Genomic DNA, 16,069 nt, shown 5'->3' on the forward strand with positions numbered 1-16,069 from the left:
CTGGAGCACAAGTCCTGTGAGGAGCGGCTGAGGGAACTGGGGTTGCTTAGCCTGGAGAAAAGGAGGCTCAAGGAAGACCTTATCACTTTCTACAACTGCCTGAAAGGAGGGTGTAGCGAGGTGAGGGTCAGTCTCTTCTCCCAGGTAACAAGCGATAGGACAAGAGGAAATGGCCTCAGGTTGCTCCAGGGGAGGTTTAGATTGGATGTTGAAAAATTTCTTCACCGAAAGTGTTATCAAGCACTGGAACAGGCTGTCCAGGGAAGTGGTTGAGTCACCATCCCTGGAGGTATTTAAAAGACGTGTAGATGTGGTGCTTAGTGACATGGTTTAGTGGTGGACTTGGCAGTGTTAGGTTAATGGTTGGACTTGATGATATTAAGGGTCTTTTCTAACCTAAATGATTCTATGATTCTCTCTGGGCAACCTGTTCCAGTGTTTCACCGCCCTCATCATAAAAAATTTCTTCCTTATATCTAGGCTGAATCTCCCCTCCTTTAGTTTAAAACCATTACCCCTTGTCCTATCGCTACAGGCCCTACTAAAAAGTCTGTCCCCATCGTTCTTATAGGCCCCCTTTAAGTGCTGAAAGGCTGCAATGAGGTCTCCCCAGAGCCTTCTCTTCTCCAGGCTGAACAACCCCAACTCTCTCAACCTTTCTTCATTGAAGAGGTTCTTCCACCCTCTGACCATTTTTGTGGCCCTCCTCTGGACCCGCTCCAACAGGTCCATGTCTTTCCTGTGCTGAGGACCCCGGAGCTGGACGCAGCACTGCAGGGGGGTCTCACCAGAGCAGAGTAGAGGGGGAGCATCACCTCCCTCGACCTGCTGGCCACGCTTCTTGTGACGCAGCCCAGGATACGGGTGGCTTTCTGGGCTGCGAGCACACATTGCTGGCTCATGTCCAGTTTTTAATCCACCAGTACCCCCTTCTCTTCCTTTAAGCTGTGTTACAGCTCCAAATGGAGATAAGAGGATCTTAATGTGACAATGTGGCAGGCGTGGAGATCCCAGCCTAAATATTTCTTAGAGTCTGGAGAGAGAGGAAACTTCCAGCTCATCTTACATCGTCTTCAGGATCCCACCTCTTCCAAAGTCTCGCAGCCCTGTTCACGGGCCATGTTCGTATCGGTGGGCACAGGGTCTCTCAGCAGCATATCCCACTGCCTCCTTGCTGTGCATGCCATGAGATGCTTCCTGGCTTGTACCCACGTGGGGATGGGTTCCCAACAGGATTGTGCGTTATCACCATAGGTGATATCGATGCCCAGGGAAGGAGATGATGCTGGTGCAGGTCCTGCCCCGCAGCGGCACAGACATGCTGGCAGGCTGCAGGGCGCAGCGTGACTCACTAGGCTGTGGGCACACGTGCCCAGCATCTCTGTTCCTGCACGGACAGCTGTTGGTCACAGGGGGGACAGTTGTTATTATCAAAATGCAAATGAATAAAATCATTGTTTTGGCAGAGAATTTTTAGGGGAAGGACATGCAAATTTACCTTCCGTTCAGAGTGTACATTGGTATTAAAATACAATGTTTGAAAGCCAAAACAAAGGAACATTTTAATTTGGGACTCATCAGATGGTTCCTTGTGCTTGGATTAGCATCAAATTCTTTGCAGCAAATGCTGTAAGTTTGACAAAACTCCGGCTTTCAAAGAAGACAAGAAAGAAGTTCTAAAAATGCCATCCATTTCCAGGGATTGTCTCTGCTTTCATTTGTCTCCGCTGTCGTGAAGCGACTGGCCTGGTGCTGAATACTGGACAGGCCAACAGGAATAGGCTTTGGGAAATGCAAGTAGGACGTGTGGTTGGGTTTCCTCCTGGATGCTGCTTTAATCTGGCCTCTAAACAGCTCAGAAAAGTCAGCCCAGGGTTCTGCTGAGAGGCAGAGGACCCAGTAGGTCTGGTGGGACCTGGGAGCACACCTGCAGGGTGCTGGCAGACCTCGCTGTCAGGGTGGGAGCAAGTGGGCAGCAGGGTCACGAAGCTTCCCCGATTGCTGACAGAGGCTGCGCTGAAGGGATGTGTTGTGTTTCTTTCCTTGGCCGCCTTTATAAACACCCTCCAAATAAAACCTGCTTTTCCACAGCACTTGGAAACAGCTGCGCTGCTTATTTAAACGCACCCATGAGGTATCTCCATCCTTCCCCCCCTGCTTCCCTTCTCCTTTCATCCTTGGGTATACCTACCCGCCTTGTGTTGCAGATCAGAAATAGAGACTAGCCACCGACTTGCTAATTGTAATGCAGCCTGATAATGCCAACTATAATTAGCTGTACATATCAAAGTGGTTTTGCTGGCGGAAGTTTTTTGTGTCCTCCGTTATCGTATTTTAAATAGAGGATCCTATCTGCTCTGCCTGGCTCCTTGCTGCAGAGCCAGGTCCTTCAGAGTCCCACTTGGTCCTTCCCAGGGAAGCCAGCCCAGCATCAGTCTAGGTGCCTGCATCTGCCAAGGTTGTGAAGAGCCAGGCCTGGCAAATTGACAGGCGCACTGACAATCTTTAAGTGATGCTTATGCCCCCCAATATGTGGCAAATGTCGGCGACCACTGAGAGATTTGCTGCTGCAAAGTCACTTCCCTGAGCCCCCCGTCACCATGGCTGGCCGGGCGTGCTGTGCCAGTGACACAGGACTGCCCTGGGTTGTGGTTATGGGGGTTTTGCAGCTCTGACCCGTCTCTCCTTTATGGCTTTAGGGTACTCATCAACCAAGAGGTGGCTTGCGTTGACGTGTGCTGTGGCACGAGGAGGAATGGTTCAAGTTCTCTGAACCATTCAGGATCTCAGGATCAACTTGTCTAGAGCTGCAGCATCATGTCCCAGGGCTGTCAGACATCTCTCCTTGTTCCCTCTTGTCGAGACCTCTAGCTTCTTTCTTTACCATCTCATGCAACTCCTGCCACTCTTTCCCCATCTGCAGCATCCGCACTGTGCCTCTCTCTAGCCTCAGGAAGCCTCAGCATGCCGGCCAGCTGTCCCCCCTTGCAGCAACCCCCTTGTTGGGTCAAAGCAGGCATCACAAGCTTTGATTGGTCCCACCAGACTGGCTGGTTTAGCTTGTGAAGACTTGTCTTTGGCCGGTGGGTGAGCCAGCGCGCTCTCAGAGCTCATCCCCTTAGCAGTGCAAAAGCCTTTGGCTTCTGCTCTGCAGCATCACCCAACCTAGGCACATCACACAGCTCACAAGCCCGGTGTGATAACACGTGGTAAAGTTTGGTTGGGTGGATACACCCGAATTCATCACTTGCTCAAACTGTGGCTGCCCGCAGCTGCTCTGTCGCGCTGTCTAATCTGTCCTGAGCTCGTCACGGAGGTAAATGAGCTCCTGTTCCACTGATGTGCTGTTCAACGCTGCTGTGCTCAGCGGGGGAGAGATTTCCTAATGTAATAGCCCGCAGGCAGACCTTGGGCTGTAACGGCATCAGATCTCACAAACTAATCACGGTTGAGTCAGCCCAAGAAGTGGGACGCTGAAGTCCTGAAGGAAACCCAGGGACCTGGAGAAACTGTTGATGAGTTCCTCTCCCTGTGCGGAGCCAGTGCCCTGCCCTTTGGGTGGGGAACCAAACCTCCTGAGATGCTCTCTGCTGCCCTGCTGCAGGGAGTGCAAGCCCAGCCGAGTTCCTGTGCTGCTGCCTTGGGGAAGGCACCTCACTGCTGTTTGGGTTGAACTGTTTTGTTCTGGCAGGAAGCTCCCCATTTCCAGCCCTGGGCAGCATCTGGGGCATGGGGGGTGAGCCCCCAGAGGTGCAGAAGAAGGGCAGCGTCCCATACAGGAGTGGGAGTTCATCAGCAGAAGCTCTGGGTGGGCAATCTTGGCAGGCAGCAATGGCCACATGCAGTCAGTGTCTGTCCTTGAGCTAAGGAACACACCGAGGGCAGGCTTCAGTCAGGGGGTCCCCAGCGCTTCCCACCCACCGCTCCCTAGAGCTAAAGGTCTGCAGCATCCATTTGGGCTTGGGAACTCCCTGTGGGCAGTGTCCTGTGCCTGTCACCTGATGACCCAAAACAGTGGTGGAATTGCTCAGTCCGTGGCTTGTGTGCCCCAACCCCAGACATTGCTCATGGATTTAGGAGGTTGAAGAGAAGGAACATGAGGAGAGTGGAGTACGTGGCTGTCGGCAGCTCACCAGATTCCCTGCGTTGTCCCCGTGAGCCCACGGTGATCAGAGACCAGTGGCCAAACCCACTTTCCTGAGTGGTGAGGGCAGGGGCAGGACAGCCTGGCAGCGTGGAGGGGCTGTTGGGGCTTCCTCCTCCAAAGCTCACCTGGGGACCCCAGAAGTTTTGGTGGGACTCAGGGCAGTTTTCGGCATCACTACCTCTGCTTTCTCCCCTTCTCAATAGGAACAGATAGCAAAGCAGGGCCGTGCAGAGTGGCAGGGGCTCATGGCGTTCTCTGGGGATGCCAGTGGGGTTTGGTGGCACGTTGTCGATCAGGAGTGCCACAGAAAGCCCAAAGCCAGCGGAGGTGAGCCCGAGGCATTGCCGCCTTCTGCCTGGTGGTCCCTCCACGGCCAAGCCTGGTCCCCCTTGTCTGAGCCTGGTCCCTCCATCTGAGCCTGGTCCCCCTGGCCGAGCCCGTGCAGACTCGTGGTTATGTAAAGCCCCGGCGAGCACGACCGGGAGATTCTTCAGTGTCGGAATCTGAGTCACATGGGGCTGTTTTATTTCCCCCTCTGCTAATCTCGTTTCTATAGAAACAAGATTGGGAGAAAAAAAAAAAAAAGAAAAGGAAAAAAGAGCCAAGCACAGAGCGAGCGAGAAACCTGAGGTGATGGGTGAGGGAAGCGGAGGTGGTGGATGAGGAGGTCGGGCAGCGCGGGTGGGAGCAGGGGATCCCAGCTGGGATGGGAGCGTGCCTGTGGTTGCGTGTATCAAGGGGACAGGGACTCTCCCAAACAGCCACTCTCAGATGAGCTGCTCCTCTGGCAGCGAGCGATCGGCAGAGCCCGGAGGGAAGGGAACAGAGGCTGTGCAGGTGAGTGAGCATCGCTTGCGCGGCTCCCGGGCATCTTTCCCCGGCATGGCACAGCACAGCACGGCACACCGCAGCTGTGCCCAGCTTACCGGGGGTCCTGTCCCCGGCTGCTGCTTTGGGGACACACTCGTGGCTGGAGTCATGGTCGGTGGGCACCGTGCCTGAAGCGTGCCGCTGCAGCGGGCCGGTGAGCAGGGTTTGCCGGAGCAGCGTTCGTGATCGACACTTGCCCGGAGGCTGGGTGCGTGTGCGTGGCCGTGCAGCCGTGCACGTTCCGTTTCCAAAGCCTCTCTCTCCCGAAAGGCTGCTGCCTGCTCGGGAGGCACCTTTCCAGCTTCGATTATTTTTCCTCTATTTTATTCTAACTGCACCTGCGCAAATAAAATGCTCACAGGAGCCAAACCCTGCAGCTGCAGGGCACGCAGAGAGCTGTGCTCGCTCCCAGCCCCGCTCGCCCTGAGGCAGCGTCCAGCTTCCCAAGCCCAGGCTGCAGGTGGGACGCCCGTGGGGATAAGCCCAACTCAAAAGCTGGTTTTGCAATGACTGTTCCCAAAGGGAGGACCAGATGCTTGTTTGCCTGCTGCCAAGTGCCTGGGCTGCCCACAGCCACCGCACGGCTTGTCCTAGGACTTTTGATGCCTAATTCAAGAGGCTGGCAGCTGCCTGCCAGGAGCTGGGTTAGTTCAGAACCTCATACACGCACGTGCTGGCTCCCGAGTCTCAGGCTAGGGAGTGCAACAAGTGGGAGTTATTCCTGCCTGGCCTAAGATGTCTCCATCTCTGTGGGATGGATGGCTCGTGCCTGTGCGGTGGTGAGGGCTTTGGCTGGGCATGTTGGTGGAGCAGGAGCTTTGCCGGTGCTGCCAGTCCCATGCCGGTGCCTGTGCCGGCACTGCCTCGTGACCTCGGTCGTCCTGCGCCCGTGGCACAGCGCAGCTGTGCCTGCACGGACCATGCTCTGCCCTGCAGTTCTGGCCACGGCATGGTCAGGTCTTGCAGTGACAGCGGCTGGGTGAGGTGCCGCAGGCTTCTGCGGGCACACGCTCACGCTGATGGCTGCAAACTGCTGAAATGCACTGCTTTTTGCAGAGGCAGCCTGCGATGTCCCTCCAAGGGCCACCGCAGGGGAGAGGGAGGGCCACAGAGCCGAGGGGACGGAGATTTTGCTTGTCATCGCTTTCCAGTTGTGGCGTGGCATGGGGGATGCAGCGGTGAGGATTTTCCAGTTGTGGCGTGGCATGGGGGGTGCGGTGGTGAGGATTTGCGCCTGTGCATGGTTGGTGAAGCCGGAGGGATGAATTGAGTCCCTGTGTATTTCTGTACTAAGTCAGCTTTGGGAAATGTCATTGCTCATCCTCCTGCCAGGCCAGCGAGGGGGTGGAGGGTGGTGCTTCAGACCCTTGTCCTCATCCAAAAGGGCAGCTGAGCAGATTTTTGTGCTGGGATGCTGCGTCCTGTGATGGCTCAGCGAGCTGGCTGAGCCACAGGCAGGACGGGGCCGTGCTGCCAGCGCGCCGTGTCTCTGCTCTGCATGCGTTCCCACTGCCTCAGCGAGCCGGGGGTTTCAGCAGTCACCCATGCTGGGGCCAGACCCCCAGAAAACGTGCCCGGTGAAGGGATGGGCGTCAGGCTGGCGTTACACGGCACGTTCGGGCAGTGCCGCTGGCATTGGAGCTGTGCCCTGCGCTGAGCCGGAGTCTTCCCCCTTGACTGGGCCAGGCTGTGCCGGCAGCAAGGGTCCGGGTGCTGCTCTGGGCACCCTCCGCTCATCCTGGTTGAACACCCGGGGGGGCCATCAGCACACACCAGGCTGGGGACAGCGCTGTCCCCATCTCCCTTCAGCAGCAGCGTCTGCCTCTGGCTGCCCCTGCCTGCTCTGCGCCTGCGACGAGGGCTGGGTGCTGTGGCTGACGCCAGGGGGGTGTTTGCCGTGCCAGGTCCTGCTGCCCCCACATCCGTGTGAAGCGGTGGTTTTATGGGGGAGATGTCGCATGCGGGCTTTGCATCCCTGTGCCCCACCGGCAGCCGTGTTCCTGCCTCCCCGGCGCTGCCAGCTCTGCTCTGCCGGGAGGTTTGGAGGGAAGGGCTGAGGACGGGTATTGCTGCAAGAATCTCCAGGGCCGATAATTATTTCTTGGGAAAAGATGCTGTGTTCTGACTTAAATGCTGACATGGGACTCTGAACATGTGTAATCTGGCTGACAGATGGCAAGTCATAGAGGTGTGATTTATGATACAGCACAGTAGCTGAACAACCTTCTCTGGTTGTCAGGAGACAATTCTTCCCAGCACTGCGGTTGATGTTTCAATTGATGGTTTTCCCCGCGTCTCCCCTCGGCTCCTCGGCAGCGTGCAGGGACTGCCAGGGAGCCTTGGCAGGTGCTGGCGTGGCAGGCTGGGTCCACCAAGCCCCAGCAGCACCGATGCTGAGCTGCTGCAGAGATGCTGCTTCTTGTGGTGGGGTGGGCAGGTCACCTCAAATCCTGCCTGGGCTGGACAACGAGCACTCCCATGCAGCGGGCAGGGCTGGGGGAGTGGTGCTGGCCTTGTCCCCATCCCGTGGCTGGGATAAAGCTGGCTAAAGGTGGCAGTGGCTCTTTGGGGCTGCCTGTTCCTCACACCGGTACTTGTGGTGCCGAGCGTGCTGGTACTGATGGGAGAAGGCACGAAAATCTTGCCCGTCAATGAAGTGCACAAGAGGACGGATGCTGACAGCCACAGGGAAGCTGCCTTACTCGCACGGCCTCTCCATGCCCGTTTCCCTGCCTCTACCTTAAGATCCCTAACATTGATCTTTCTCAAGGGACAGGGGCATCTATTAGTGTTTGGAAAGCACTTGGGAAGTAAAAGTGTGGTCCCAGCAGCATCCCCCTCCCTGTGGTAGAGGCTCACCGCCGCTGCCACCTGCAGAGCACAGACCCCGGGCACAATGCCCAGCGTGGCCGGGCTGTGAGAGCATCCTGACCCCGGGAGCGTCCTGACCCCAGGAGACCGGAGCAGCCCCAGCACGAGGAGCTCCGGGAAGCTGACCCACAAGCAGGGCCTCGGTGGGGCAAGGGGAGTGGGGCAGAGCAGGCTGCCGGCATTGGGCTGCGTTTGCCTGCGTGCAGCCACGGCAGAGCAGGTATGATTCATTCCCTCTTCTGCAGCACAGTTTATGTAAAGCAGCACTGTATAAATAGCCAGATGATACTGTAATGTGCTTCTGGCTTTCTAATTAGTGACGCTTCTGCTGGAGCTTTTGGGTCCGGCCGAGGTGAGAGGAGGCCGTTTTGTACCGCGTTGAGAGAAGCTGGATGAATTGCTGACAGCTCTCAAGGAGGAGGTGCTGGCCCATCAGAGCAGTCTCAGCTGTCTCCCTTAACCTGGCTGTGAGCAGTTGGAGGTGATGGGTGAACTCCTGTGCAGCTGGGCAGCTGCTAGGCTGGAAGGTCGGTCTAGAGGGTGAAAGCGGCACCCGACATCTCAAGATCCTTGGTCACCTTCTGGCTTGTGCGATGCCGTGCTGCGGGGGGAGTGATGGTGAGGCCACGCACCCCCGAGCACCCAGGTGGCCTCTCCAGCCCCGCCGGCACACCTCGCATAGGCCGTCCCTACTCCCAGGGACTTATAACGCTCCTTTGTGTCGAGTCCTTTCAGCACGTCAGGCTGTTTTCCCCTGCCAGCTCTTCTTGGCGGATGCTGTTGGCTCTATCCAGCGGCTGCTCCTTCCCTCCTTGGGCAGGTGGATGCATCCGGGTAAACCTCCTGGGTGTGCAATTGTCCCAGTGGTGTTGATCGCAAGAGGCACGTACCAGCACGACAGAGGCACTTGCTTGTCACAGGGGGCAGCTGCCTTCTTGCATCCATGCAGGTGGTTTGGGATTTCCCAGCCTCCCATCCCTGCTGGGGATCAGTTTGGGAGGGGTGGCTGTAGTGGTGCAGGGAGCATGGTGGGGATGGGGCAAGCACAGCAAACAGGAAAGCGTTCTCCAGGCAGTCCCCAAATCTGAGGAGATGAAGGTCCCCAGCATCCTGGCAGCTGGGGATGGAGCGCTCACCCCTGCAGGGTAGCAGGAGCCTCTCCTGGGGAGGTGGAAGCTGGGCAGCGTTAGGACTGCCGCGGCGGGAGCAGTCAGATGCTGCTGAGGAGGTGCTATAGGAAGCCAGCAGCACCCATCCCCCCAGCCGGCCCCATCCCTGGGTCAGCCCCGAGCCCTGCTTGCCCCGGGGTCCGCACCGCACCGCGGGCTACTGCAGAGCATCGGCAGTCAGCGCCCACACCTCTCTAGAATGGGACCTTATTCATTACAGCTGAGCTTTGACACCAGATCAAAGGAGAGGCGAGGTGGCAGGGATGGTGTTAGTGCAGGGCTCTGCTCAATGGGCTTTCACAAGGCGCCTGGATCACTCCTCTTCAAACGCCTCTTCCTCCGGCTGCGAGCGGGGGAAAGCTGGGGTTTGGGTTTCTTGTTGGGTTTCTTTTAAGGCAAACCTCATCCTTTACATCAAAGTAGTATTTCTTCTCAAGAATGTAAAGAATGACCCTGGAAGGTCTGAGCGGCTCTTTCCCGGCGGTGATCAGAGAGACGAGAGTCTTCTCCAGAAAGCTGTCTCCACCCCATCCCCAGCAACAGCAATTCATAAGCTGAAAAATAAATCAATAACCAGAGTTAATGAATTGAAGATGTCTGTGTTTAAAATGTATCAGGGAAAAAAACTGTTAGCTGGTCGTGGTTGACTTAATTATTGTGAGGAAAGATGGGGAGCTCTAGTTTCTGAGAAATACCTCCTTCTTTTCTTTCTTTTTTTGGAGGTATTTTGTTTGGTTGAAGCCGGTCAGGACTCGAGAGGAGAGGAGGATTGGCTTTAGCAATGTCTGTAGGTTCAAAGTCTCCCCCCAGGTCTGTCCCTCATCCCCTGGGACCTCTGTCAAACCGCTGCTGTCCCCTTCCTTGCGCAGCCCGGGGCCGGGCGAGTGGTGAGAGCAGGTCATGCCGGCGCAGGACCGAAGGAGGAGGAGAGGCAGCAGCCACGCAGGTGTGTGTGGCAGGGCTGGCAGACAGCACCAGTGCCACCAGCTTGGTCATGTGCCCAAGTCGGGGTGTCCCGGCGCCCCAGGCTGTGCCTCCCTTGCTCCACCTCTGCTCCCAGTGAATTGGCAGCAGGGGAGGGCTGTGGCGCTGTGTTCGGCTGCAAGCCGGGGGTGCCGGCTCTTGGCACAGTGGGCACCGAGGTCTCTGTGTGCCGCAGACTCGGACACGGTGTGGTATTGCCTCGGGACAGCGGTTCTTTTCTGGAGAGAGCCGGGGTGGAGGGGGGCGTTCAGCATGGCCCCAGAGCCTGGGGATGCTCTTCTCCCTGCTCCCAGGAACTGGGAGCGACGCTGGAGCATCCCGCCTGGTGGAACGGGGCTTTGTTGGCACAGATGGGTCCAGCGGCTGAACCCGTTTGCTGACAGGCGTTCCTGTTTCCTCCTCTGAAACATCTCTGATGTAAGCTGATTTCCATGTCAGCCCTCAACAGGAAAGCTGTCTCGGTGTTTGAGGGCCCCAGCTGGGAGTCCACAGGGGCTCTGGGGCTTCTCTGAAGGAGCGTGTGGCCGTGGCAGATGTCCGCTTTGCTTCTCTCCGCCAGTGCTTCCCTAGCTCCCTGACCCCTCTTGGGCAGGCACTGCAAGAAGCAGAAGCAGCCAGTGTTTCTCCAGCGTTGGCCGTCACTGGTTGGCATTTGGGCAGGAGCATACGACCTAGGGAGGTGATTTTGCTGCAGCGGGGAGCAGGACCCAGTGCTAACTCAGCCTCTGTTTTGCAGGCTCACAGCTTCCGTTTTGCTAACAGCATGCCATGGACTCGTGCTGGTCCTGGCATCGCAAAGTGATGCTAAACCTGCTACTTTTCCACTTCTTCCCCCTGAGGCTGGTCAGCCGCCCCGTCCCAGTGCCGCTGGCCCTCTGGGAGTCCCCTCCTTTCTGCTCCAAGCATCACCTGGCTTTGTGCCATGGACCTGCCGCTGGGAGCCGGGGTGCTTCTGTGACATTAACGCCTTTCCTCTCCCCTTCCCCAGGTCGGAAAGCAGCCTCTCTAGGTTTGCCCACCGCTTGTCAGTTAAGCAGAAGCAGGAGAAGAGAAGGAAAGCTGAGTATGCCTCGGCCGAGCTGTCTGCCTTCCGGCCCAGGTCTCTGAGCATTGAATGGTAAGAGCTGCAGGACAGGGCTGGGGGAAAAGAGCTCCTGCCTCTCCAGTCCTCCTCCTGTCCCCTGTCCGCACTGCTGCCGCTCTCTGTCCTTGTCCAAGCAACGTCCCCTGGGACAACACCCCTTCAAACCCCTCCATCTGCTGCAGAAGCTCCCCCAGGGTATCAAGCCAAAACATCCCCCCTCGCCCCAGTGCAGGGAGCAGCAGGGAGCCCCGGGCAGGTCCTTCCTTGGGGGGCTGAGCCATGGGGGTCTTTCAGGGCTCATGTGGGACGCGAACATGTGTGTCTGCTGGGCTGGGGCACATGAGTGCACAACCTCCGGCAGCCCCCGCTGCTGGCTGCTCCCCTTCCCTTCCCTTCCCTTCCCTTCCCTTCCCTTCCCTTCCCTTCCCTTCCCTTCCCTTCCCTTCCCTTCCCACCCTGCACTCCTTGTGGGAGCTGCTGGAGGATGCATCCCGCGGCCCCTCACTGCCCAACACACCTCCGTTGGATAAACCAGAGCTGAGAGCCATGGTGGGACGGCGCAGCCAGCGTGGGGGCACCGGGAGCCACAGGGGCTCCCCGCTGGTGCCATGCCCAGGGTGGGTGGTGTGAGGGTGCGGAGCTGCCCAGCACGAGCCACCCTCTGGGGCAGCCCCGTTTGCCCACCCCAGAGGGATGCAGTGCTCCCTCCTTCCCCGATGCTGCTGCTGCGGCGCCCACGGGGTCCCTCGTGCTGAGCACAGGTCTCAAACTGCAGTCCCTGCTGGAGCAGGGCGTAATTTATCCTGGGTTTCTAAGCTCTGATGCAACAGCCTTGGAAGCAGATCACAGTGAACCCTCCCAGCGTTAGAGGTGACCTGCTAAGGATATTTAAAAGAACTGGAAATTGCATTGCTTTCTGCTTCCTTAGATGGCTAAAGGAGGGTAAAACTTTAAAAAAAAAAAAGAAAGAAAAAAAGAAATGCTTAGAAATTGCAAGAATGTCGAGTTTGGTTTTCATTTTCCCTGCTTTTTTTGGAGATCTTTCAGGCATTTATTGTATGTTCTAACACTTCAGTGTGAGGCTGTGGAGTCCTCCTCAAAGGCTTCCTCTATCTGTGAGGTTAGTTAGGCATCAAAGCTAACTAGGTATTAATGAGGCCAGACAAAGAATTTAAGCTATTTGGTGACAGATTGCTTTCTTCTCCAGTTGCACAACTTTCTTCCCTTTGCTGAAACGATGTCATCGGGAAAGCTGTTCTGCAATTACTATGAATCTTCCAAATAGACAAATATGTGAATTTGTAGTATGCCAAATAGGAAAAGAAGCAAAGAACTCATTAAAAACAATCAGAATTTCTCTTTATTCATAATAAAGAAGCAAGAGAAGTCAGTAAATCTCTTTTCTCCCTTTAAATGTCTCTGTGAAGCCCCTGGATCCCATTTTAGCCCTGCTGTGTCAAGGTATATTTGTGGTACATTTTCACTCACTCTGTAGCATTTTCCTGGGGGAAACCATCTGTCTTGTATTAGTTTGCAAAGCACCTTGTACAGCAGTGACACCGCAGCAGTGGTAGATGATGCTATTTTATGGGGGTTTTGTAAGCCAGCTTGGAAATGAGCTCTTGGTGAGGAGGAATTGCCTTTGCCCTCGGCTTGCCACATGCCATCGCGTTGAAGATCGAGGCTGGAAAGTGTGAGGCCTGAAAGAGAAGGACCTGATGTCACCGCTCCTGCAGGGACGTAGGCACAGCTGGTCTGGCCCGGGGGAGGACACCTGCCCTGTGGTTGTGGGTTTTATCCGTGCCTGGAGACATCTTGAGCTGGATCAGACGTCCAACCTGGCAGCTGGGCTTGGGTGGGCTGTGGTGCTGGGACTTGGGTGCTGGGGCTCGCTGGCACTCAGCAGTGGGACACAGCAGAGGGGGTGAGCCAGGGCCGTCGCGGTGATGAGGAGCTGAGTGGGCAGCAGCGGGGCGAGGACCCTGCCCACCGCCTGCTCTCCGACCGTCTCAATGTGCTTGTTAATCCTCTCCCTGTTGCTGTGGTTAAGCAATCAACCTAGTAGCTGTGCTAGCTGTGATGTTGCGGTGCAGGAATTTAATTGGCTTTTACATGCACACAGCCGAATTTCCAAAGAGCGGCTGGGGGCACCTGCACACGGAGCAAGGAGCGCTGCCTCCCCGGCACGCTGCAGGCAGGTTTTCACGCATGCCGGCAGTGCGTGTGCCTGGTCCAGACATGCACGCTTGCCCTCAGGGAGGCAGTCGGAGGCTTTTCCCACGCAAGCACCAGCCTCCTCTGCAGCCGTGTCCTGCAAAGGGGGCACCTGGCCTTGTCCCTGGTGTGAAACATCATTTCTCTGCATCCCCTGTACGTCTTCATCCATGATCATCATAGCAGGATCAGCATCCTCGGTTAGTCACTCCAAACCGTCGTGCTGCACACAGGGGAAGGGCCTTTGGAGCCATGGGTGTCACTGCCCCTGCTCACCCTGCGCCTTGCATGGGAAGTCCTGGGCTGCAGGCAAGGCTGCTGGGCACTGTGGCCAACAGAAAGCGTGGCTCATGCTCTTGCAAATCTACAGATGCCTAATTTGGCTTCCAGAGCAAATACCTACATGCATCAAGTCTGTACGTATTTATAAGCTTAACCCAAGGTCACCACTGCATCGTTTTACCTGCCTCTGTGCAGAGGGTGACCATCCACGCTGTGTACGAAGGGGGGTTCATCTCATCCCATGCAGGTAGGAGGAGGATGGAAAAGCGATGGACCATGTTTTCCCAAATCAGCGGCTTCTGAGAATCCTGCCCATCTTAGTCTCAAGGCTTGAAGGCAAGGAAAGGCTCCTGGAGGAGGTAGAGATTATAAGCACAACATCATCAGTGCCCGTTGCTTTGAAAAGCTGGGTGTCAGTCTGGTGAAGGGATTAGTGTTTTCTGCCTGAAATTCCTACCAAAACACCGTCAGTCCAACCCCTCGTGTCTCTGCCATAGTGGAAAGCATCCTTACCTCTCATCGCCACGCAGGGCAAGCTGAGCCACTTTTCCAGTGTTCGCAGTTGTTCAGGTGCTCAGGTAGGGCTGGGTTGGAGCCAAGGTAGAAGAGAAGGAGCTGTACAGCATCACAGTATCTGCCTGACACCGTGTCCCCTGCGCTGAGCACTGCCAGGTAGGATGGGGACAATAGATCCCTTCACCTTCCCTTGGCCCCTCTCCCTGTCCCTGGGGACACCTCGAAGCCCTGTGGGAGAGGGTCCCTGGGCAATGGCAGCTCTCTGGGCCAGGAGGTGCAGTTATTTGCTGCCACAATAAATAAGGTGCTGAATGTCCCGTGCTGCACCCAGAAGCGCAGGGATGCTCCCGTTGCAGGTCTCGCGGTCCGTGTGCCCAGCGGAGCACATCTCCCCCGCTCGCCGGGTGGGACACGCTCGCGGGTCGCGTTTCTCCCTGGGCACAAGGCTGGCTTTATTTGCACGGCACGTGTTTATGTGCTGCACTGGGTGAGCGGAGCATGGTCCTGATCCCAAGCTTGGCCGTCAGTGAGTGAAGCCTCGTTAGTTCCACTTATTAAAAAAAAATTGCTGGGGGAAGGGAGAGAAGGCAGGGAAAAAGTGAAGTATTGAGAAAACACTTCTTTCATTCATATGTTGTTTACTGAAATAAATACTTCATTATTAGGCTTTTTTTAGGCTATTTTTTCTGAAAGCCAGCACCACAAAGTCCCCAGTGTTAGGGCCCATGAATGTGCTGTATCACCTCAGCCCATTGCTCCTGCGAGCCGGTGTCTTGCTGCTGGGAGGTGCCGGAGAGAGGCACTGTGGGGAGCGGGGCAGCACGAGGCTTTCCCAAGCTTGGTGGAGAAACCTGGGGGCTGCTCCTGTCCAGTTTTATTTAGCTTTGCCAATTCCTTTCTCCTCCTCTTTGCTGGACAGTGCACGCTGTGGTTCGCAGGGCACCAAGGCAAGCTTGAGCTCCAAATGAGGCAAAAACTGGCAACTGAGGCAAGGAAGGATTTTGGGTCCGGTTTATTAAAGCTCTGCTTTCTGCTGGTCTGATACTAATCTACCTCCAAAGCCTAAATAGCACGAAGGTGTGCGAGACAAAAGCACTCTTTATTTGAAGCTTGCCACCTTCTGCTGTTGGAGTGCAGAAGTCGAAAGCTTGCGGCTCCCATGGAGACCTCCCGCTGTCCCTACAGCAACCCCAAAATGCCAGCAATCCCCTTTCTCCTGCCCTAGGGTGAACTGAGGCAAAGAGAGCCTCCTCTCCTCTTGTGCGTGTCACCGGAGAAATGGTCCACGTTTATCTTTCCTCTTAAGCGAGTCTTAATCCAATAAAAGGGCTGCGATCTGCTGGTTTACGCTTGCATGTGTGGAGCCTGGGAGCCTCTGTCCCACTCTCGCATCCTTCCAGTTCTAGTGCTCATCGGGAGTTCCAGCCCTGGCAGGTTTGTCCTCCTGGCATCCATTTGTCTCTTAATTTTCCTTTCCTACCTCTCGGTCTGGTTTTCCTTCTTGTTCCTCTGCTTGTCTTCCCTTCCACGCTCCTTTTCCCATACTCACCTCTTGTTGTCCACCCTGATTTTCCTCTCTGTTTTCTTCTTCTTGATTGTTTACTTCTACTTGCTGGCTTTTCTATTAGGGCTCCTTGAGTTTTTCATGTCGGACAGCCTCCCTGCGATCTGTGGTTGGAATAGCCTATTCCCATGGTGGCTCAGGAAAAATGCAGCGCATTCCTTGCTTCCCCCATCCCCTTATCTCGGTTCTGCTCGTTGGCTGCCCACCACGAGCTGTTAAAGCAACGCTGGCAGGAGCATGTCGTCTGGTGGTTAGAGGCAGCCAGCCGGCTCGGGTTCAGTCCTGCCTGCGTCTTGTTTTGCTGCCTGACCCCTGGCACGTTGCTGAGTCTCAGCCCCTCACTTCCCCTCTGCCGAAGAGGGGGATGC

The 16,069-nt window shown here is 56.2% G+C and overlaps 1 protein-coding gene across 4 annotated transcripts in view; it reads left to right on the forward strand.

Moving 5' to 3' along the window:
* The window catches only part of LOC142416257 (ankyrin repeat and fibronectin type-III domain-containing protein 1-like), a 257,068-nt gene that overhangs the window by 204,956 nt on the left and 36,043 nt on the right, over positions 1–16,069 (forward strand). For 3 of the 4 annotated variants that reach the window (XM_075515582.1, XM_075515581.1, XM_075515583.1), the window contains one exon: positions 11,030–11,158. In XM_075515582.1, coding sequence (XP_075371697.1) covers positions 11,030–11,158 — 129 coding nt within the window. The remainder of the gene's footprint in view (positions 1–11,029; positions 11,159–16,069) is intronic. The other variant, XM_075515585.1, reaches the window with a different exon arrangement.

This window comes from Mycteria americana, chromosome 12, assembly GCF_035582795.1.
Source record: "Mycteria americana isolate JAX WOST 10 ecotype Jacksonville Zoo and Gardens chromosome 12, USCA_MyAme_1.0, whole genome shotgun sequence".
In the NCBI taxonomy this organism is placed as follows: Eukaryota; Metazoa; Chordata; class Aves; order Ciconiiformes; family Ciconiidae; genus Mycteria; species Mycteria americana.